The sequence below is a fragment of the Sebastes umbrosus genome, chromosome 18, assembly GCF_015220745.1.
Source record: "Sebastes umbrosus isolate fSebUmb1 chromosome 18, fSebUmb1.pri, whole genome shotgun sequence".
In the NCBI taxonomy this organism is placed as follows: Eukaryota; Metazoa; Chordata; class Actinopteri; order Perciformes; family Sebastidae; genus Sebastes; species Sebastes umbrosus.
The window spans coordinates 3,580,301-3,602,242 of record NC_051286.1 but is presented as its reverse complement, the minus strand read 5'-3'; the positions used below and the strand labels follow the sequence as shown (position 1 = coordinate 3,602,242).

General features: G+C 43.3%; 2 protein-coding genes across 4 annotated transcripts; one reads left to right on the top strand and one right to left on the bottom strand.

The window, feature by feature from the left end:
- Positions 1 to 1,078: 1,078 nt before the first annotated feature.
- Positions 1,079 to 10,487, top strand: LOC119477024 (MAP/microtubule affinity-regulating kinase 3-like). Of its 3 annotated transcripts, XM_037750796.1 has the most exons (18): positions 1,079 to 1,637; positions 3,514 to 3,699; positions 3,981 to 4,034; positions 4,246 to 4,294; positions 4,453 to 4,518; positions 4,654 to 4,724; positions 5,339 to 5,395; positions 5,513 to 5,647; positions 5,744 to 5,845; positions 6,438 to 6,557; positions 6,661 to 6,760; positions 6,877 to 6,989; positions 7,076 to 7,172; positions 7,264 to 7,457; positions 7,579 to 7,676; positions 8,109 to 8,369; positions 8,598 to 8,642; positions 9,545 to 10,487. In XM_037750796.1, exons 1-18 carry the CDS (start codon positions 1,587 to 1,589, stop codon positions 9,912 to 9,914), a joined length of 2,169 nt encoding a protein of 722 aa, XP_037606724.1. In that variant the 5' UTR covers positions 1,079 to 1,586; the 3' UTR covers positions 9,915 to 10,487. The 3 variants fall into 3 exon arrangements, with proteins under 3 accessions (XP_037606724.1, XP_037606725.1, XP_037606726.1); XM_037750797.1 differs by lacking the exon at positions 8,598 to 8,642 and having other exon boundaries at positions 1,080 to 1,637; XM_037750798.1 differs by lacking the exons at positions 1,079 to 1,637; positions 3,514 to 3,699 and adding an exon at positions 3,721 to 3,835.
- A 2,219-nt stretch (positions 10,488 to 12,706) lies between these two features.
- LOC119477025 (creatine kinase B-type-like) lies at positions 12,707 to 21,942 on the bottom strand. The gene is made up of 8 exons (XM_037750799.1): positions 21,782 to 21,942; positions 18,234 to 18,446; positions 17,180 to 17,334; positions 16,496 to 16,628; positions 14,567 to 14,738; positions 14,354 to 14,477; positions 14,056 to 14,245; positions 12,707 to 13,119 (listed from the first exon to the last, which is right to left on the bottom strand). Exons 2-8 carry the CDS (start codon positions 18,424 to 18,426, stop codon positions 12,941 to 12,943), a joined length of 1,146 nt encoding a protein of 381 aa, XP_037606727.1. The 5' UTR covers positions 18,427 to 18,446; positions 21,782 to 21,942; the 3' UTR covers positions 12,707 to 12,940.

Sequence of the window (21,942 nt, the reverse complement as noted above, 5' to 3'; positions counted from 1 at the left end):
GCAGACAATATGAGGAAAATAAAGTTCTTTTTTAACATTACAGCATGTAAACATGTTCTAGTTGAAACACAAAATACAAGTATGAACCTGAAAATGAGCACGATATGGGACCTTTAACACAACATAATGTGATACTATTCTTTAAAAGGACTGTTTGTAACTTTTTACACATATAAATCTACCGGGTCGGGATCCCATGCGCGCTCTCGCATATGTGCGCTCGCGTGTGGCTGGAGTCTCGTCTCCTCTGCCTGCTTGCCTTCATACACACATCGCGCGTGTTCTCGCTGTCTCGCTCCACCTCTACGCGTGAACGCGCGCTCACTCCACACTGCAGAAGAGTTAGTTTAGCTCTGAGAATATCTAGTGAATGTACAGTGGACGTTTGTGCAGAAATAACTGCTGCAGCTCCTCCAGACCAACAGAGGTTTCCCGTGTCTTGTGAAGTGACGGAGCTCCGCAGCGAGAAACGTTATCGCCTCCAACCGGGTGCCGGTGTCTCCCTGCGGGCACAGTCGGGAGACAATAACGTTTCTCTTCCTGCTTCAGCCCCAGCACCGACCCACTTTTCCTGCTTCAGCCTCTGAAAAGACAACACTAGGATCAGATCTAAATCATGTTCATGGAGAGACCTCCGTCTGGTCAGCTAACATTACTGCCAAGCAGCTGAAATATAGAGTGATATTGTGGTTTTAGATGACGTGTGTCGCCTCACTGTTTTGAGCGATGCTCGTTCATGTCTATGTAGAGCGAGCACAAGCGCGAGCAACAGGACGCTGACTTTCGTTGACTTAACGGCCACAGGTGTCGCTGTTAACAAGCATTTCTGAAAGTTACAAATAGTCCCTTTAAATGAATGAACAGACCAGACTTCTATTAATTTTGTGTGATTTAAGACAGTACATTGTAATATTGTTCTTTATATGAATGAACAAACCACACTTCTATTCATTTTACTGTGATTTAAGACAGTATAATCCTTTAATCTCTTTTCTGTCCAGTCACCCTAGCAACAACAAACGCAAAACAGCTCGGCGCTGATTAACCAATCACGTAGCACGCTGCTCCTGACGTCACATCCTGTCATATCCTGTGTTTGGGGCAGTCCTCCATCTTGGCTAGCAGCTAGCGGCTAACAGCTAGCAGAGAGAGTCTCTCCAGAGGAGCTGAATGAACCCAAAAACACCGCAGAACCGACGGAACCGGGACTGTCTCTCAGAACCGACCCAGAACCAGACACCAGCACTCAGACCCGGACCCGGTCTGGACCCGGAACCACTCAGAACCCGGTTTCTAGCGGGCTAGCATGGAGCTAACAGGCTAACTGAGCTGGTGAAGAGGAACTGTTGCTGCCGGCTCAGAGTGGCTCCATGTCAGGCACAAACTACCGGAAAACAAGCCGAACCGAGCCGAGCCGGGCCACATAACACTCCGGTCCTGTAGTCAGGACAGGAGCCAGTGATGCCAGGTGATCACCTGCTCAGGTAAACCCGAGGTAAAGTTAAACTAGCCCGCTACAGTTAGTAAGTTCAGGAGGGTGTTCTGGAGCTTCATGACCGGACCTGCCTCACCCTGCCCCGGGTAACATGTCCACCAGGACTCCGCTGCCGACTGTCAACGAGCGGGACAACGAGACCGTGAGTTCAGCTTGATATCTACTAGGTTGTATTTGTTGTCCTGTGTTGTATCTGTTACTTTAACATGCTTTTAATGAAGCAAGTTCACCTGAAGTCACAAATGTTTCTCTTAAAGGTCCCATATTATAAAAAAGTGAGATTTTCATGTTTTATTTATTATAAAGCAGGTTTAAGTGCTATATAAATACTGTGAAAGTATCGAAACACTCAATCCACAGGGAAACACACACAGCCCGTATTCAGAAACTCTGCTTTTGAAACAAGCTGTCAGGATGTATGTCCATTTGTGATGTCACAAATATACAATATTTAGACCCTTTACACAGTTTTAAACGTAAACATTCTAAATGTGTCCCAGTTTATTTCCTGTTGCAGTGTATGTGAGTGACATCAGCTGACAGGAAGTAAACAACACAATACAGAAAATGTTTCTCCTAAATTAGAAGTTAGAAAATTCTCCATCAAATCAAGAACTGGATGAACACATGAAGGGTTTATATCAGGGGTTATTGATCAGTTAATGGATTTTATTCATAGTTTACAGTGTTATTAATGTGGTTCAGAAGAAAGATATTTAAAGATTAAAGGTCCAGTGTGTAGGATCTGGCTCCATCTAGTAGTGAGGCTTCAGATTGCAACCCCTCCTCTCACTCCTTTTCTTTTTTTATTATTATTTCAAAATGACAGTATCCATAGTAACAGCAGAAAACATTAAAAACATTTACATACAGAAGAAGCATAACAAAAACATAAACAAAGAGCTGTGCCAAACATAAAAGGACAATAGAAATTAAACAAAACCATTGGTTACTTTAACATGCTTTTAATAAAGTAAGTTCACCTGAAGTCACACAAATGTTTCTCTTAAATTAGAAGTTAGAAAATTCTCCATCAAATCAAGAACTGGATTAACAAATGAAGGGTTTATATCAGGGGTTATTAATCAGTTCATGGATTTTATTCATAGTTTACAGTGTTATTAATGTGGTTCAGAAGAAAGAGATGTAAAGATTAAAGGTCCAGTGTGTAGGATCTGGTTCCATCTAGTAGTGAGGCTGCAGATTGCAACCCCTCCTCTCACTCCTCCCTTTACAAGACTGTGGTAACAATGTCACTGTACAACAAAACAACAACGTAGTACTATCACTTAAGTTTGCTGCTTTGCAACTTGTATAACACATTTTAGTTGATGCTCAGGCCTGGTGGGCCGGCAGGCTTGAAATACACTGGAAACCATGCATTTATAGATTAAACGGAAGAACACTTAACAGACGGCTGGCCATAATGGACAACGCCAGCCATCCTCTGCATGCCGTCATCACCAAACAGAGGAGCTTGTTCAGCGGCAGGCTGCTGCTCCCCAAGTGCTCCACAGACTCAGACTCAGGAAGTCCTTTGTCCCCCGAGACATCAAACTGTACAACACCTCTCTAGGGAGAGGGGGGACAAAGGAGGACGGTCTGCAGGACAGATAATAATGCACACAGTGCACTTTCATAGACTAAGCTACTGGAGTTACCCTGCACTATACTCATTTTTAACAGTCTCTTCTGCACTATATTCACTTTTTTAATAGTCCCGTATCCCAGCTGTTACCCTGCACTATATTCAGTTTTAACAGTTTTCTTCATCTCCTTGTATTTTTATATCCGGTATATTTTTTTGTACTTTGTACTTTGCACTACTAACCTTTTTACTGCCTTTTTACTAACATGTTTTGCACTATGGAACTGTGATGCTGGAAACTTGAATTTCCCTCGGGATCAATAAAGTTACTATCTATCTATCTATCTATCTATCTATCTATCTATCTAAACCACCAGTTAATCAATACAAGAATGTAAATGACACACTCTGTCTGTGTTTATTTTCCCAGCATGCCCCAGGGGATGATGGGCGTGGTCAGGTGTCGTCCCGCTCCGTCCGATCCGCTCGCAGTAAAAACTCTTCGTCCACCGCAGACGAGACGCCGCACATCGGAAATTACCGACTGCTGAAAACCATCGGGAAGGGAAACTTCGCCAAAGTCAAGCTAGCTCGACACATCCCGACAGGACGAGAGGTGAGACAGGACCTGGGGTGAGGCGGGATGAGGGGTGAGACAGGACGAGGGGTGAGATAGGACGAGGGGTGAGAGAGGGCCAGGGGTGAGACAGGACGAGAAGTGAGGCAGGACCAGGGGTGAGACAGGACCAGGGGTGAGACAGGACGAGAGGTGAGGCAGACAGACCTGTAAGAATCTAAATGTCAGTTCAATAAAGTTTGTTGTATTTGTATCCTCATAGTTATTGATCACTTACAGGAACGTGATTTAACCGTCAATCATCTTTGTGTTCCTGAAAGGTGGCGATCAAAATCATTGATAAGACCCAGCTGAACCCCACCAGCCTGCAGAAGGTGAGAGACAGACTGCACCCAGACTGGACTGTAGCTCCAGTTCATTAAAAGCCTCCAGTCTTTCCTTTGTTTTGCCTCCAGCTAACACCGTGACGTAATCATGACGTCGGCTCTAAGAGGGTTTATATGTCTCTGATCAATAACCTGTCTGTCTGTCTGTCTGTCTGTCTGTCTGTCTGTCTGTCTGTCTGTCTGTCTGTCTGTCTGTCAGCTCTTCAGAGAGGTCAGAATAATGAAGATCTTAAATCACCCAAACATCGGTGAGTAATGTAACACACCATCACCTGTCTCTCTCCATCTGTCTCTCTGTCTGTCTCACCTGTCTCTCTCCACCTGTCTCTCTCCATCTGTCTCTCTGTCTGTCTCACCTGTGTGTGTGTGTGTGTGTGTGTGTGTGTGTGTGTGTTTGTGTCCACAGTGAAGCTGTTTGAGGTGATAGAGACAGAGAAGACTCTGTACTTGGTGATGGAGTACGCCAGCGGAGGTCAGTCACACCTTCATCTGAACACCTGAATCAGATTCATGACCTCTGACCTTCATCCAGCGTCATGTTCACATTGTGTTGACTGTCATGTATCTGTGTGTCTGTGTGTGTGTGTGTGTCTGTGTGTGTGTGCAGGTGAAGTGTTTGACTACCTCGTTGCTCATGGCAGGATGAAGGAGAAGGAGGCCAGATCTAAATTTAGACAGGTAACGCACACACACTGGTGTTACTATGGTAACGCACTGGAGCAGCGTTGTCACCGTACCAGAACTTTAGTGGTCGATACCAGTACCGGTGAAATTCTGCGATTCTCCATACCAGTTCAATACCGCGGTAACGCGGTTCTTCAACAGCCACGCCTTTATTACCGTCAGAAGCTGTTTTTATGAATTTATTATTTCTCACCAAAAACTACATTTTACTAGATTACATTTGAACACATCATGATAACGTTAGAATCAGAGAACTTTCTCTATCGTCCCTGGGACACCGTTAGTCTCGAGCCCTGATCTCCGGTACCTGCGGTGCTGCAGTCAGTCAAAGTGCCGTCATGTTTTCGACTTGTTACTGAAGTATCAGTTCTGGTGACACCCCTACCTGGAGGGACCGGCATCCCATAATACTGTAGTGAAGTAATGGAGTGTACCTGTAAATACCTGTAAAGATTCAGGTTATTCCAGGTGTGCAAATGCTATGTAAGTCTGGTCTGAACCTGCCTGTCTCTACCTGTCTCTCTACCTGTCTGTCTCTACCTCTACCTGTCTCTCTGTCTGTCTCTCTACCTACCTGTCTCTCTCTACCTGTCTGTCTATCTTTGCAGATTGTGTCTGCCGTTCAGTACTGCCATCAGAGGCACATAGTTCACCGTGACCTTAAGGTAACACACTAAACTCTGATATCACATTTCCCAGCTGACATTAAACACACCATGAAAATACAGTACATTCATATTTCCTCTTCCTCCTCCTCTTCCTCCTCCTCTCTCCTCCTGCAGGCAGAGAACCTCCTGCTGGATTCTGACATGAATATTAAGATAGCAGATTTTGGGTTCAGTAATGAGTTCACTGTCGGTGGGAAACTGGACACTTTCTGTGGTTCACCTCCATATGCTGCTCCTGAACTCTTCCAGGTACTCATTCACTCACTCACTCACTCACTCACTCATTGTATTGATGTGTGTGGTGTGACAGGTCATCAGTAGTAACTGTGTGTGTGTGTGTTTCAGGGGAAGAAGTATGACGGTCCAGAGGTGGATGTGTGGAGTCTGGGTGTGATCCTCTACACTCTAGTCAGCGGATCTCTGCCTTTTGATGGACAGAACCTCAAGGTCAGTATCAGACGTGTGCTCCCAGTTTGGAGAAGCAGACAGGAGTACCGGCAGGAAGCTAAACTAACCGATCGATGCAGCGGTAGACCAGCAACGCCTGTGTTCTGAGAGGTTAAATTACTGTTTTTTTTAATGGAGTCTGGTGGCTTTAAAGACAGTGATGTAACGTTTTCAGTTCCCCGTCAGCAAGGGCCGTCTGACGGCGAGGTAAAGCGGTGAAAATATTGTAAATATAGCGAACACTTAAACTGATTTAGGTGGTTAAAATCTGTTTTTCTGCTGCTCCCGTCCACAGCCGCTTTACCTCGCCGTCAGACAGCCCTTATATCGTTCTCTTCAAAGCCACCAGACTCCATTAAAAGAAATCTGTATTTTTACTTCTCAGAACACGGGAGTATACATACAACCCCACTTCTTTCAGTTATTTCCAAACTCGGCACAGCTAACGTTGACTCAGCTAGTGATAGCCTTCACATTATTCATCACCTTATTGATTAGCTTACTGTGCTGTGCTACCTTCACTGCTTTCTGCTGACAGCTGTCTGTCTGTCTGTCTGTCTGTCTGCCTGTCTGTCTGTCTGTCTGTCTGTAGGAGCTGAGAGAGCGAGTGCTGCGAGGTAAATATCGTATTCCCTTCTACATGTCGACTGACTGTGAGAGCCTGCTGAAGCGTTTCCTGGTGCTGAACCCGGGGAAACGAGGAACTCTGGAGGTCAGAACACCTGAACGCATCACAAGTTTCCTTTCAGAGTGTTTGATTGATCAGTTTATTGGTTTCAGTGTTGTTGTCTGAACGTTGTCTGAATGTTTCTCAGCAAATCATGAGGGATCGCTGGATCAACGTTGGCTCTAATGACGAGGCGCTGAAACCCTTTGTGGAGCCGGAGATGGACTTCAGAGACGAGAAGAGGATCGGTACGTACTCGCATACAGTACAAGTACACATGATGAATATATTTACACAGGTTGTATATATATGTATTGTACTAGTACACAGCTGAAGTGCTGTATAACTCTGTGCTGTGTTGCAGACATGATGGTGGGGATGGGTTACTCCAGAGAGGAGATCAATGATTCGCTCTCCAAGATGAAGTACGATGACATCACAGCCGCCTACTTGCTGCTGGGACGCAGAGCTGCTGAGGTCAGAGGTGGTTACCATGGGGACAGCGGGTGTGACACATACAGACGCTGAGCAGCGGTGATGATAACCGTGTGTTTGTTGTTCAGGTGGAGGCGAGCGACTCCAGCAAAACTCGTCCGTCTCCTGCTCGTCTCCTCAGCCAGCGCTCCTCCTCCTCCAAACAGAGGAAGAACAATGACCAAGGTACGCACCCAGACCAGGACCAGGACCAGGACCAGGACTTCATCCAGACTACATGTACTGACTATAACTCCTCTCTCCTCCTCCTTTCCAGTGGCCTCCTCGGCTGCTCCTCCCCCCAGGAGGAGTCAGACGACAGCTCCAGCAGAGGGGGAGGTGAAGCAGGAGGTGGGAGGTCAGAACAACAAGTCCAGTTCTGTGGAGGGAGGCAGTCCGCTGCTCGGCAACGCCAACAACCCCAACATGTCCGACATCCCTGAGCGGAGGAAGGCGCCAGTCACGCCCACTGTGAGTTCATATAGACACACAAACAGTTTATATGTGTCTTCATATGGTGATCCAGCAAACATCTGATATCTGTGTTTGGTTACTGAATGTGAAACATATTGATGATTGATTATTGTCTCAGGGTGGATGGTCCAGCATGACGAGGAGGAACACGTACGTTTGTACTGAGAGGAACTCAGCAGACCGAAACTCTGTGGTCCAGAACGGCAAAGAGAACAGGTATAACGTTTTATTGTGGTTTGTGATGCAAATTTTTCATCCACACACTCTTGTCATGTAATGTTTTATACTTCTGGTGAATATAATCCAATCAATCTTATTTCCATAGATGTATTTTGTATATACAGTTCCCTTTGTTAACACCTTATTTTGAAAACCGGATGTAGTCATACGTGTATACTTCCTCTAACTTCGCCAAGTGCGTCGCTAGCTCTCCGCCGTTTTCTACTTTCTTGTTCCGTCTCGCTGCGGTTTGTTTTGGTTGACGGATAAGGAACTGATATGACATCACGTAACTCAGACTACAACAATAAAAGCGGTAACTTCCTTCTACCTCTGCATAGACTCAAATGAAGCAAATATATCGATTCTGGTATTTTAAAATCGTAAAGAAAACATTACACATAGATGAATCGATTGTTTTTCCCTCAGTTCCACCACCACCACCCCTCAGAAGTCAGCGGGCGGAGCCTCCACCCACAGTGTGAGCAGCGCAGCGACTCCACCTGACCGGCTGCGTTTCCCTCGAGGGACGGCGAGCCGCAGCACCTTTCACGGAGGTCAGCTGAGAGAGAGACGCACCGCCACCTACAACGGCCCCCCCGCCTCCCCCAGCCTGTCACATGATGCCCAGTCGCGAGCCAGAGGATCCACCAACCTGTTCTCCAAACTCACCTCCAAAATCGCACGCAGGTACGCCAGCGCAAAGCATCATGGGAAGCTGTTCTCACTGTGTGTCCAAAATGTCTGTTTACCCGTCTGACTGCATCATATCTAGGCCAGGCCTCCTCTCAGACACCCGTCTGCTGTTTCCTCTTCTGTTTCTGCTCTGCAGCTGTTACCTGAAACTTTAGTTCCTCATGTGCTCTTTAACACACTAACTCTCCTTCCTTCCTTGTTTCCTTGCATCCTTGCTGGCAGAAGTGTGTCAGAGGTTGAGAGGAATGGGATACCTGAGGGCTCCAGGTGAGTCAGATTCAGGTTGATGTGTTGTTGTGATCATTGTTCTGATTCGTTTAGAGCAGGTGGCTCAAACTGAAACTTGATGAAGCAAAACACCGTTTGTATTGTTAAGATACTAAACGGTACCAGGATCCCAAGATCACTTAGATCACTGGCAGAGTGTCACTGCCAGACATTCTCAGATTATACAAAATAATTCATAATTAGGGATCCTACATATTTAAAGATCGGTTTTCAAAAAATGAAACAGCCTCTATTGATTTTTAGACTTTTTCATCCAGTAAAAACATCTGGGGGGCCAAATCAAACCGCTCGAACCACAGTCCTGATTTAGATTTAGGGCCTGCCAATCAGAAACCAGTATTTGAGTTAGTTAGTTAGTTTTTAGATTAGTTTGTTTAGTTTTTTTGTTTATATTGTAATTTAATTAGTTTAGTTTTTTTGTTTAATTATTAGTTCACTTAATTTTGTTTTTAGTTTAGTTTTTTTGTTTAGTTGGTTGAATTTTTTTGTTTAGTTTTTAGTTAAGTTTGTCTAGTTTTTATTTTTTATTTTAGCTTAGATTAGTTTTTTTGTTTAAATTTTAGTTTAGTTTTTAGTTTAGTTTAATTAGCTTAGTGTTTTGTTCCCTAAATTTTAAACCGGAGGGAAACTATTTGTCGGGGGAAATGACTTCGACATAACGCCTGCTGCTTTTCTTGACTTTTCCATCTCTTCAATTTCTCTCTCATGAATTTCAGTGTGTAACAATAACAAAACAATTCCTAAGATGAATGTGGTGAAATCAAAGCATGTTTGACCTTCAGATTGATTTTACAGACAGACTACAAAATCTTTTTATTTATATATTTAGGAAAACTCAGCCATTTCTCTAACATCTGATTCCTCTCTCCCCCCTTCTGTAGTCGTAACGTATCATATGAACAGAAGGACGATCCTAGTTCTCCTAATGCTCCTCTGCTGAGGGATTCGAAGCCTCGCTCCCTGAGGTTCACCTGGAGTATGAAGACCACGTCCTCCATGGAGGCTCAGGACATGATGAGGGAGATCAGGAAAGTCCTGGACGCCAACAACTGCGACTACGAGCAGCGCGAGCGCTTCATGCTGCTCTGTGTCCATGGTGACGGACACGCCGACAGCCTCGTCCAATGGGAGATGGAGGTCTGCAAACTACCCCGCCTCTCGCTCAACGGGGTCCGCTTCAAACGGATTTCAGGAACGTCCTTCGCCTTCAAGAACATTGCCTCCAAGATCGCCAACGAACTCAAGCTCTAGAGACAGACAGGTAGAGAGAGAGAGAGAGAGACGGGTCAGAGACAGACAGGTAGAGAGAGAGAGAGAGAGAGAGTGAGGGGTCAGAGACAGAAAGGTGGAGGGACAGACAGGTATAGTGAATGACAGACAGGTGGAGCATACTGGTAGTTTGTCATGTTTCAGTGTGTTCATGTTGAATTAAAGTCATTGATTGTTTCCCTCGTCTGCCCCCAGCACAGCAGGGGGCAAAGGATCATGGGATTTGGAGTCCAGTGTTATGAAAACCACACAGGAAGTGTTCTGCTGTGATGTACATTTGTTTTATTTTGAAAGGCCCTCCGCAGTGACACATGGAAAGTGGGCGGGGCCCTGTGGATGCAGACAGGCTGAGTCCATGTTTGTGAATGTAAATAGTTTGTCTGACAGACTCATCTGGTTATCATTTGTTTTCTCTTTTGTACATGTGAGCAGTCAGCTGATCAATAGCCGATCAACAGCTGATCGTCAGCTGATCGACAGCTGATTGATAGCTGACTGTTTTTTGTTAAGTGAACTTCATGTTCACCTGTGTCTCATTAAACACCTTGAACAGCTTCCTGTCTGACAGCTTTTTGAATAACAGGAAAAATACACAAATTAACTCAAGTACTGTACTTCAGTACAAACTTAAGGTACTTGTACTTAACCTGAGAATTTACATTTTCTGCTCCTTTACACTAACCGGACCGACCAGATGGTTTATTTCACAGCACCATCTGAGAAGAAGTCACTGAAACCGTGGGACAAGGCGGGAACTTTAAAAGAATACTCGGCAGGTGATTGGATGAACCGTCTGTCAATCAAACTCAAAGCCAGTTGGGAGAGGAGTGAAAACATGTTTCTACTCTTGAAGAGAAATATTCTCCAGTTCTAATATAACTGATGCTGCGCTAACCTCTCCAGGAGCCGACATTGTTGTTTAGAACCAACGTCGCCCCTCCGTGTCATCACACACACACCTAAACCCACCCCTAGCTGCAGTAGCTCCTCTCTGATTGGTCCGTGTATGTATATTTTTACTTTAACTAGCTGATAATACCGACATACTTCAGACCTTTACTTGTAGTGGAGTATTTTCCCAGTGTGATATTAGTACTTTTACTGCGGTAAAAGATCGGAGTACTGCAGAACACATGATGCAGTCAGTGGTTATAAAACATTTAAATCAGATTATACACTAAATTATTTATTCCTCTTTCCACATGATGTGTTAATTTAACCGTTCTGTTGTTTTCTCTGTAAATAAATCTCACTACATCTTTGTCTTTCAACACAGGAACAAATCTCTTTGACACTATGATAATAATAATAATTAGTATTAGTGCCCGTTGAAAACATGCCTGTTGGTGCACATGAATGGACTATGAACATTAGTAATTATGACTATTTTTGGTACTTGAAAGATTCGGGTTAAATAAACAATCAATCCAAAGCATTAGAACCATATATCAAGATCCGACTGCCAGAATCAAGGTTTATTTATCTAATAGAATAAAATTAGAAAAGGGCCACCAGACAAGGCTGTTGTATGAACCCTACGCTCTTTGCCCTCTATATTGAACCTTTAGCGCAAGCAATCAGGCAAAATAATGATCTGAACGGAATAGAGATAGGAGACAAAGAACACGTTATTGGCCTTTTCGCGGATGATATAATAATTTTTTTAGACAATCCCGAGAGGATTATCCCTGCTGATGAATTTTCTCAAGGTCTATGGTCACTACTCAGGATATAAAATCAATGTGGCAAAAACTCAAATCCTTCCATTTAATTACTCTCCATCTCAACCAATTAGGGATACACACAACTTAAAATGGGACTATAAAACTATAAAATATCTAGGAGTGATTATGACCAAGAGACTTAGCAAACTGTATGAAGCCAACTACAGTGTTGTAGAACTAAATATTCAAAAAGATAAACAGAGATGGTCAACTTTTCCCCTGGACCTCAGCTCTAGAATCCAGGTGTTTAAGATGAATATGGTACCAAGGCTGCTGTATCTACACTCACCGGACACTTTATTAGGCACACCTGTTCAATTGCTTGTTAACACATGGGACATGTATGAGTTTTCAAGACTTAAATGTGAAATTTGGTCTGGAAAGAGAAGATTTGTTTAGATACTTACAAATACGAGACTATTTTATGAAAGAGGTGAAAATTGATCCTAAAATAGATCTGAATGGTATTATTAAAATTATAGTGGATTCATATCACCAGGGCAGATCTTGTGTCATCTCAGCCTTCTACAAAGCCGTAGGGGAGAATAGAGGAAGCTCAACACTATATATAAAAAACAAATGAGAATCAGAGCTAAATATAGAAATTTCAGAAGAAGAATGGTATAAAATGTGTACGATACAGTGTACCACCACTAGTTCACGAGGATGGAAGAATCTTACTAGGTTCTTCATAACACCACAAATCAAAAGCAGACAGCAACATTATTAGTGTTATAAGTTTGTATCATGTAAAGGGGAGACTCGTGGGTACCCATAGAACCCATTAACATTCACATATCTGGAGGTCAGAGGTCAAGGGACCACTTTGAAAATGGCCATGACAGTTTTTCCTCCTCAAAATTTAGCTTAAGTTTGGAGCGTTAATTAACCTCCTTCTTGACATGTTAGTATGATATAGTTGGTACCGATGGATTCATTAGGTTTTGTAGTTTCATATGATACCAGTATCTTCACTTTAGGTTTAAAAATGAGCCCGCTACACCCTCCGGCAGCGGGTGCATGTGTGCAGAATGAAGACAGGAAGCAGCATCAGTGTTTAGTCGGGGCCACACAGACTTTATTAGATATTTCAGGTGTTAGACGGGTCCAACAGGAAATAGAAAATCCTTCTGATGTTGGAAGACTGAAGTCTAAAGTGAGCGGCTCTAAACGTCCTGCAGCGTCAGGACGGCTTCTGATTGGTTACAGTGAGGGTTGGGCGTGGGAGGTGGGGGTGTGAGGGGTGTGTGTGTGGGGGGGTCAGAGGTTACAGTGTGACACGCTTCACTTCTGGTCAGGGATGAGGTCATCGATGCTCTCGCCGGCCTCCAGACGTTTTTCCATGTCCACCAGCAGGTTGACGCCGTCCACCACCATCTGCACCAGCTCCACCTCCGAGAAGCCCAGACGGTCCGCGTTGGAGATGTCAAAGACTCCGCCCACCGCCGCCGTGTCCACGCCGCCTGAGACACACAGACAGGAAGTGATGTCACAGGTACACCTTTAATTAATACTAGTGAGATGGGAGTCACCAGAGACAAGACTCTCTCTCTACCTGTCTCTCTACCTGTCTGTCTGTCTCTACTTGTCTCTCTACCTGTTTGTCCCTCTACCTGTCTCTCTACCTGTCTGTCCATCTACCTGTCTCTCTACCTGTCTGTCTGTCCCACTATCTGTCTGTACCTGTCTGTGTGTCTCTACTTGTCTCTCTACCTGTTTGTCCCTCTACCTGTCTCTCTACCTGTTTGTCTCTCTACCTGTTTCTCTACCTGTCTCTCTATCTGTTTCTCTACCTGTCTCTCTACCTGTCTGTCCACCTGTCTCTCTCTATCTGTCTGTCTCTTTACCTGTCTCTCTACCTGTCTCTCTCTTTACCTGTCTCTCTCTCTCTCTGTCTGTCTCTGTACCTGTTTTTCTCTCTCTACTGTACCTGTTTCCCTCTACCTGTCTCTCTACCTGTCTGTCTCTCTGTGTACCTGTGCCTCTCTTCTGCAGCCTCAGCCTCTGCAGGATGTCTCTACCTGTCTACCTGTCTGTCTCTCTGCGTACCTGTGCCTCTCTTCTGCAGCCTCAGCCTCTGCAGGATGTCTCTACCTGTCTACCTGTCTGTCTACCTGTCTGTCTCTCTGCGTACCTGTGCCTCTCTTCTGCAGCCTCGGCCTCTTCAGTATGTCTCTACCTGTCTGTCTCTCTCTACCTGTCTGTCTGTCTGCGTATCTGTGCCTCTCTTCTGCAGCCTCAGCCTCTTCAGGATCTCTCTACCTGTCTGTCTCTCTACCTGTCTGTCTCTACCTGTCTGTCTCTCTGCGTACCTGTGCCTCTCTTCTGCAGCCTCAGCCTCTTCAGGATGTCTCTACCTGTCTGTCTCTACCTGTCTACCTGTCTGTCTCTCTGCGTACCTGTGCCTCGCTTCTGCAGCCTCAGTCTCTTCAGGATGTCTCCGAACTTGTCGTGCTTGCTGACGTTGGGCAGTTTGACGTGGACGCCGGCTCTCAGTCCCGTCCCCAGGTTGGACGGGCAGGTGAGGACGTAGCCCAGATGTTCGTTCCACATGAACTCGTGACCTCGCTCCTTAAACAAGCTCTCAATCTGCCGGAGAGAGAGGGAGAGAGAGAGAGAGAGAGAGAGAGACGGGTGGTCAGGTGAGGTGGTGATGTCACCTGTGTGGAAACAGGAAGTGAGCGTTCAGGCGTTCACCTTGGTGAGTCCGGTGCAGAAGCGGGTGAACACCTCCCTCATGTTGCCTCCTTTCTGCATGCTGATGACACGCAGGTGGTCCTCCTCGTTCACCCACACCAGGAACGTCTTGTTGTCGTTGTGCCTGCAGGCCAGAGCGAAGGGTTAAATTACACAGGAAGTCAGTCACCTGCTTCCTCAAACACCAGGTCAGAGGTCAGAGGTCGTACTGACCAGATGCCGCGGCCGTCGGGCCAGTCGCGGGCCATGCCGGACGCCAGCAGCAGTGGGGAGACGGGCTTGTCGAACAGGAAGTGGTCATCGATCAGCTGCTGCTGCTCCTCCTCCGTCATGTTCTTCAGGGCGTAGTACTTCCCCTTCAAGTCTCCTTCCAGGATATCCAGACCTGCAGGAGGTCAGAGGTCACAGGGGAAGCTCAGGTGAGATTTTCAAATTAAAGGTCTGATATTTAACATGACTAAAGAGAGTCTTATTATTACATATTAACTCTGTCACTCACTATATTCATATTTATATATTGTTATAATATTAATATTTCACTTCTCAGACATTTTAAAACTTGTTCCTTTAAGACGTCTTTTTGTGTCATAAGTGACAGAATGGTGGAGAGCGAGCCGGTCCGGTTCAGTCCGGTTCTCTGTAGTCTCATTAGAATATGAAAGAGGTTCAGATCCTCATTAAGAGTCTGAGCAGGACGACACAGAGCTCACCGTTATATAACCGTTTGACTGGATCACTGAGGCATGATGGGAAAACAGCTAAATAAAGATCAGCTCTAAATAAAAAGAGCCTCGGTGATTATCAGATCACCAGAGTGTCCCTGAACGCACCATCAGAAACTAACTCATGTTTCATTTCAACATCATTCCAGAAAATATTTCTGAAGTATCTCCCGTCTTAACAGTAGTACTACTAACAGTCACAGAGTACTACCGGAGTAATGATACATCCTGTCATGAAAGAACTGATTCAGAGTCAGTTTGACTAAATAATCCTCACTCAAAGTCCACTTACTAGCTTTTTCTGGAGCTTTCATTCACATGGGAGTTCAGCTGTCATCATGTGATTAAAACCCCTCTCAGTAAAATAAACAACCAGATCAATATATCAGATGTTAATTACAGTTTGTTCACTTCCAGTTAACTAATCATGTCAGCTGAAATGTATCATCTTAATATAAATATTTGTAGATATTTCATATTTTTTATATTCTCATTTTGTTATTTTAAATTTTAGTACTTATATTTCTTTGCATATATTCTGTTTATATTGTAGCATTATGTACATAAATTACATGTTACATACTCCTTTATTTCTATTTTCTTACATTTTTTATGTTTATACAAGAGCAATTGTAATGCCCTAATAATATATTTCTGATTCTAAATAATAATAATAAAAAATATAGAACAAATGACGGTTACACTTCATTTTAAAGGTCCGCAACTTTCATGGTAATTAGGTGATAATTAGAAAGTAACCTATTTGAAATTTCTTTAGAATTACTGCCAAATTACCACAATATTTACCTCAAAATGTATAAAAAATGACTTTATTATAAACATTATTTAATAATTATATTCCCAATAGCTGGTAATTTATTTAATACATTTCCAGGAAAAGAATACAAAGTTAATCGATATGCTTTATTTCCATGTCTGCTGATAAATAGATAATAATTATCAAATAACTTCTTTGAAATGTTTTATGCTCCCTGAATCATATCATTAGTTACCAGGTTACATTTGGTTTCTCAAGCCTAAAGGCCCTATTTTAACCATGATATGTTATTTTAGCATTTAATTATTAAATAATGTTTATAATAAAGTAAATTTCATTAAGTTTTGAGGTAAATATTGGGGTAATTTGGAAGTAATTTTAAAGAAATTTCAAATAGGTTACTTGCTAATTATCACCTTATTACCATGAAATGTGCGGACCTGTAAAATGAAGATGACTAATGCATGAATATTTATTTTCTATTTTCTGGATAATTCGCACCAAATCAACGTTTTTCTAAGAAACTTCTTGGAAATTATTAGAAAAATAACTTTGAAATGGAAGAATTGTTAAATAAATTTAGTTTAGTTCAATACAATGAAACAGCTTTAGGGGGGCAGAACACAGGAAGTGATGTCGTACTTTCCATGGAGAGGTTCTCGATGGCGCGGCGTTCTCCGCGGCTGCAGTGCGGCGGCAGGCAGATGCCGCGGATGCTCCTTCCCGTCCGAACCCGAGAGCTCAGAACGTAGTTTGGATCCAGATCGTCTCCGCCCTGAAACACAGTAGACGACGAGTAGATCAGTAGAGACCGGCAGAACCCTGACTGGTGGTCCAGTCAGGGTTCTGCACCACAGACAGACTAGCTGGTACCAGAACCAGAACTATATCGGCCTGTTCAGTGGACAGAACAAGTTGTTGTGTCCAGGTCAGTTTGTTGTTGTTTACCTGCAGGTTTTAAGGGGTCCAGGTCAGTTTGTTGTTGTTTACCTGCAGGTTTTAAGGGGTTGAGGTCAGTTTGTTGTTGTTTACCTGCAGGTTTTAAGGGGTTGAGGTCAGTTTGTTGTTGTTTACCTGCAGGTTTTAAGGGGTTCAGGTCAGTTTGGTGTTGTTTACCTGCAGGTTTTAAGGGGTTGAGGTCAGTTTGTTGTTGTTTACCTGCAGGTTTTAAGGGGTTGAGGTCAGTTTGTTGTTGTTTACCTGCAGGTTTTAAGGGGTTCATGTCAGTTTGTTGTTGTTTACCTGCAGGTTTTAAGGGGTTCATGTCAGTTTGTTGTTGTTTACCTGCAGGTTTTAAGGGGTTCATGTCAGTTTGTGGTTGTTTACCTGCAGGTTTTCAGAGTTCAGGTCCGTCTTGTGTTTGTCTGATGCTTTGTATCCTCCGTGGCGGTCTTCGATCACGGGGTCCAGCAGCTCTTTGAACACCTCGTACGTCTCCTCGTCTCCGGCGACGCATCCCACCGTCATGATGAACGGGTGACCTGCAGGGACACAAAAACGGCTTATCGTTTCCTGCTCATCACCGACTTTCTGACTGGTGACCATTTTTGGGCTCCTTCAAAATAAAAGTGATGCACCTGTCAGTTTTACTTTGGAGGGACTCACATTTTTTATTTCTCTAGAAATGTGTTGTTTTTTGCTCCATTTAGGGAGCTGATTTCTCTGTAGCATGCTGCTAAAGTTGGATTTGATGAGGAGGATCAGGAGATCAGATAGGAAGTACACACGATGTCCTGATGGGAGGGATTAACGAGCAGAAATTAACCTGATCTAACGAGTCAATCCAATTAACAAGTTGATTATCAAGCAGCAGCTAAAGTCCAGAACGCAACGTGACAAACAACACCACAAACCACCTCTTCTGATGTCTGGTCTGAGGAAGAGTTAGCTGGTTTAGAGGGGTATCATGGTCTCTATGAGGGGGTACCTGGTCTCCAGGGGTAGTTACCTGATGTAGATAAGGGGAGACCTGGTCTCTAGGGGGAGTTACCTTGTGTAGATAAGGGGAGACCTGTTTTCCAGGTTGGAGTTACCTAGTGTAGATAAGGGGAGACCTGGTCTCCAGTGGTAGTTTCCTAGTGTGGATAAGGGGAGACCTGGTCTCCAGGGGGAGTTACCTAGTGTAGATAAGGGGGTACCTGGTCTCCAGGGGGAGTTACCTAGTGTAGATAAGGGGAGACCTGGTGTCCAGGGGGAATTACCTAGTGTAGATAAGGGGAGACCTGGTCTCCAGGGGGAGTTACCTGGTGTAGATAAGTGGTTTCCTGGTCTGAGGGTTAGAAACTGGGTCCGATATAACCTGGTCCAGGATGCGACCTAGTTTAGAGGGCTGTGATTGGGTCGGGGTTTTGTTAGAGGGGTTGTGTCAGAGGGTCGTTACCTGGGTTGTCAACGCCAGTCTGGATGAGATCGTCCAGGGTGAACCCGCTGGGCGTCTCCTTCTCCCTCAGGTTGCTGTACATCTCAGGCGTGAGCACCTTGGCCATGTGGTTGTTGTGCTGGCTGAGGTCGGGGAACTCCTGATCCGACGAGTAGTTCATCTTCAACTTGTTATGGGTATTTCCGAAAGGCATGATGACGTCCGGCTGCTGACCTGGGAAAACAGTATTATGATCATTTCAATTAATTTAATCTATTAAACGGTTTGCTTTGGTCATAAGTTTTACTTTGTGACGGTAGTTTTGGTTTGCTAATGTTGAGCATGGGCATGCTTGGACATGTTACGTAAACAAACGCTATAACGTGAGCTTCAGAATAAAGTAGTAGTTTATTTTCTTAGCGACTCTGTCTTTGAACGGTCTGAATGAGACAGCGGAGGAGGAGAGACAGGTGATCAGAGAGGGGAGAGGACGGGAGATGGGGAGACAGAGACAGGAGAGGACAGGAGATGGGGAGACAGAGACAGGTGATCAGAGACAGGAGAGGACAGGAGATGGGGAGACAGAGACAGGAGAGGACAGGAGATGGGGAGACAGAGACAGGTGATCAGAGACAGGAGAGGACAGGAGATGGGGAGACAGAGACAGGTGATCAGAGAGGGGAGAGGACGGGAGATGGGGAGACGCTGCAGAAGGACTCAGTGCCTGTCGGAGGACTCTTTCAGTGCCACTAGCCAGCGCTGCTGCAGTAACGTTAATGATCTCTGTTTCAGCTGCAGTTTATGAAATGGACTATTTTGTCCGTAGTTTTAACATCGTAAAACTCATCTTTACATCCAGGAACAATACAACAGTGTCCCCTCTTTTGTCTTCTTCTGTCCCGTGTCCCCTCAGTCCTCATCTTTCACGGTCTCTATACCGTTGTATCTGTGTAACTCAGCCGAGCCGACCAACCTGGTGACGTCACAGACTAGAGAGTACTGCAACATGACTTGTCACAAAAGGCTGCAGCAAAGATGAAACTAAGCTGTTTTTTTTTCTTCTTTTAAATGCCGATATTTGTCATGTTTGTTATATAATTGTTCATTAGAGTGGAAATCCATTTAGTAAACCAGCTTAACTCGGTTGAACGCTTCCAGTTTAAACCCAAACTCCTCCCGAAGGCTGAGCCGTTGGTGTGTGAACGAGTATTTATATTAGATCCTGATGGGCAGGTTGGCACCTCGCATGTCAGCCTCTGACATCATGTATGTGTGTGCGTGTGTGTGTGTGTGTGTGTGTGTGTGTGTGTGTGTGTGTGAATGCTGACATGTAGTGTAATGCCCTTTGAGTGGTCGGAAGACTAGAAAGGCGATAAATAAATACAAATTCATGTCATTTACTATAATGTTAATATTTATAATGTTATATGTGTTTTTAACAACATTTATTTTTAAATAATTTTGTGTATTATAATTTATATTTATGTTATAGAATTAAGATAAATGAAGAAACCAGTGGAAATCTTTACAAAATGAAAATATGTGTTAAATGTTTTATATAAAATATAATTATATATATATAAAAAAAAAATTATTACAAATTCTACTAAATATATTAAACATTTAGTCATTATTATTTTTTAATAATAAATGTTTTAATATTATCTTTTAGTATTTTCACAAATCCAAAAATAAGCTTCATCCCACAATTAAAAGATCTGAAAATAAAGTTAAAAATAAAACCTTTCTGATAAAACTGACAAAATGACAGTTTTCAGTGGAAGTAGTTCTCTGATCCTTTACTCAAGTAAAAGATTAAAAAAATACTCCATTGAAAGTGAAACCCCTGCATTTAAAATCTTATTTTAGTCAAAGTATTATCATCAAAACGTACTTATAGTATCAAAAGTAAAAGTACTCAAATGTCATGCATTATTAAATATGTTTTAATGCATATTTAATTAAATTTAATAATACATATATTTAATAATTTATTTTAAATTCAATATATTTATATATTCATATATACTAAATTTAATAATATATTTAATGATTTGGAGATCTGTTTTTAATTTATAAATAATAATATTTATGACCTTTTGTTCAGAAAGTTTTAATCTGTAAAGTAATCAGTAACTGAAGCTGTCAGATAAATGCAGTAAAAGTACATTGACCTCTGAGATAAGTATTACTACCGGGAGAGTAAATGTACCTCGAACTGTACTGGAGTAACATCTTCATCATCTTCATCAAAATTAAAGGCTCAGAAAATAAAAGTACTCAAATGTCATGCATTATTAAATATGTTGCAATACATATTTAATTAAATTGAATAATAAATATATTTAATAATTTGTTTTAAATGTAATACATATTCATATATAATAAATGTAATAATATATTTAATAATTTGGAGATCTGTTTTAATTTATAAATAATAATATTTATGATCTTTTGTCCAGAGAGTTTTGATCTGTAATCAGTTACTAAAGCTGTCAGATAAATGCAGTAAAAGTACATTTACCTCGGATATGGATACTACAAGGACAGTAAATGTACCTTGAACTGTACTGGAGTAACATCTTCATCATCATCTTCATCATCATAATGTGCTGAAATGTTTGAACCAGATCTGAGTGTCTGTCTGAACCTGATCCTGATCCTGGATCTGAGACCAGCTGCTGCATCAGAACTGCAGCAGATCCACAGACCCGGTTCAGGTTCAGGAGAGACCCTGGAGCGGATCAGGATCAGTGTGAGTCTATAAACCGGGTTAGACTCAGAGGCTGATTAGGATCTGCAGGAGGCCGGTGGAGTGACGCAGCATAGAGAGAGACCGGGATTAACCCTTCAGAGCCCGGCTGCTGCTGCACCGTGCGACGCCCCGGTCACCTTCAACAAGGTCCTACCGAACAGAACCGGTTCTACTCCTTCAAACACACACACAGCAATTTAACTGGGTTTATGCATTGCATGACGCTGCACGGCTGAATAACGGAAGATAATCCGGTATTATCCCTTTAAATATATACAAATAAAGCTGCAGCACCACAATAAAGATGACTAATCGGTTACATGGAGGAATTTTAATTAGAATATTCAAATATTATGTGGATTTAAGGTGGAATTATTATTTTAAGGGCCTTTAATTTTTTTTTTTTGTTGTGCACATTTTAAATCAGCATCACAGATTTGTGCACGAGATTAAAGATGGTGCACGAAAGGATTGTGTTTGTCTGACTGCGCAACACCTGCAGACAGGACGCACCGTCGCAAGGTCGTTAGGATGCAGAGCGACAGACAGGCTGCAGACAGACAGACAGACAGACAGACTCTGTGCAGCTTTACAGCATGCAAACAACCAGGACACATCCAGCCTGTCTGTCTGTCTATCTGTCTGTCTGCCCCTTTGTTCCTTTAACCCTCCATCACTCTGAGACCCCCCTGGTTCATCCTCTCCTCTCTCCTCTCATCCTCTCCTCCTGATGATGAACTGATAACCTGATGCAGTGATGAGCTGATCAGTGGTGTGGTGCATGTGATTGATCAGGATTAAAAGGTGTTCTCACCTGTTAGTTCAGTCTGCTGGGGATGTGGTCTGAAGCGGGTCCGGTTCTGCTGCTGCTGCTGCTGCGGATTAAAGCGGATCCCAGTCTTTTATACCCGCCTCCCTTCTCCCCATTGGCTCCTATTTACAGTCCATTCATTCCATTGGACGGAGAGATGGCTG

What these genes read in the sequence shown, in the direction of transcription:
- LOC119477024 (XM_037750796.1), top strand. Translation starts at nt 1,587, where the DNA reads ATGTCCACCAGGACTCCGCTGCCGACTGTCAACGAGCGGGACAACGAG. An exon ending in CTGCTCCTGAACTCTTCCAG is followed by an intron (nt 5,648 to 5,743) that starts GTACTCATTCAC and finishes TGTGTGTTTCAG; the next exon opens with GGGAAGAAGTATGACGGTCC. An exon ending in TTGATGGACAGAACCTCAAG is followed by an intron (nt 5,846 to 6,437) that starts GTCAGTATCAGA and finishes GTCTGTCTGTAG; the next exon opens with GAGCTGAGAGAGCGAGTGCT.
- LOC119477025 (XM_037750799.1), bottom strand. Translation starts at nt 18,426, where the DNA reads ATGCCTTTCGGAAATACCCATAACAAGTTGAAGATGAACTACTCGTCG. An exon ending in TGAACTCTGAAAACCTGCAG is followed by an intron (nt 16,629 to 17,179) that starts GTAAACAACCAC and finishes ACTGTGTTTCAG; the next exon opens with GGCGGAGACGATCTGGATCC. An exon ending in CGAGAACCTCTCCATGGAAA is followed by an intron (nt 14,739 to 16,495) that starts GTACGACATCAC and finishes GACCTCCTGCAG; the next exon opens with GTCTGGATATCCTGGAAGGA.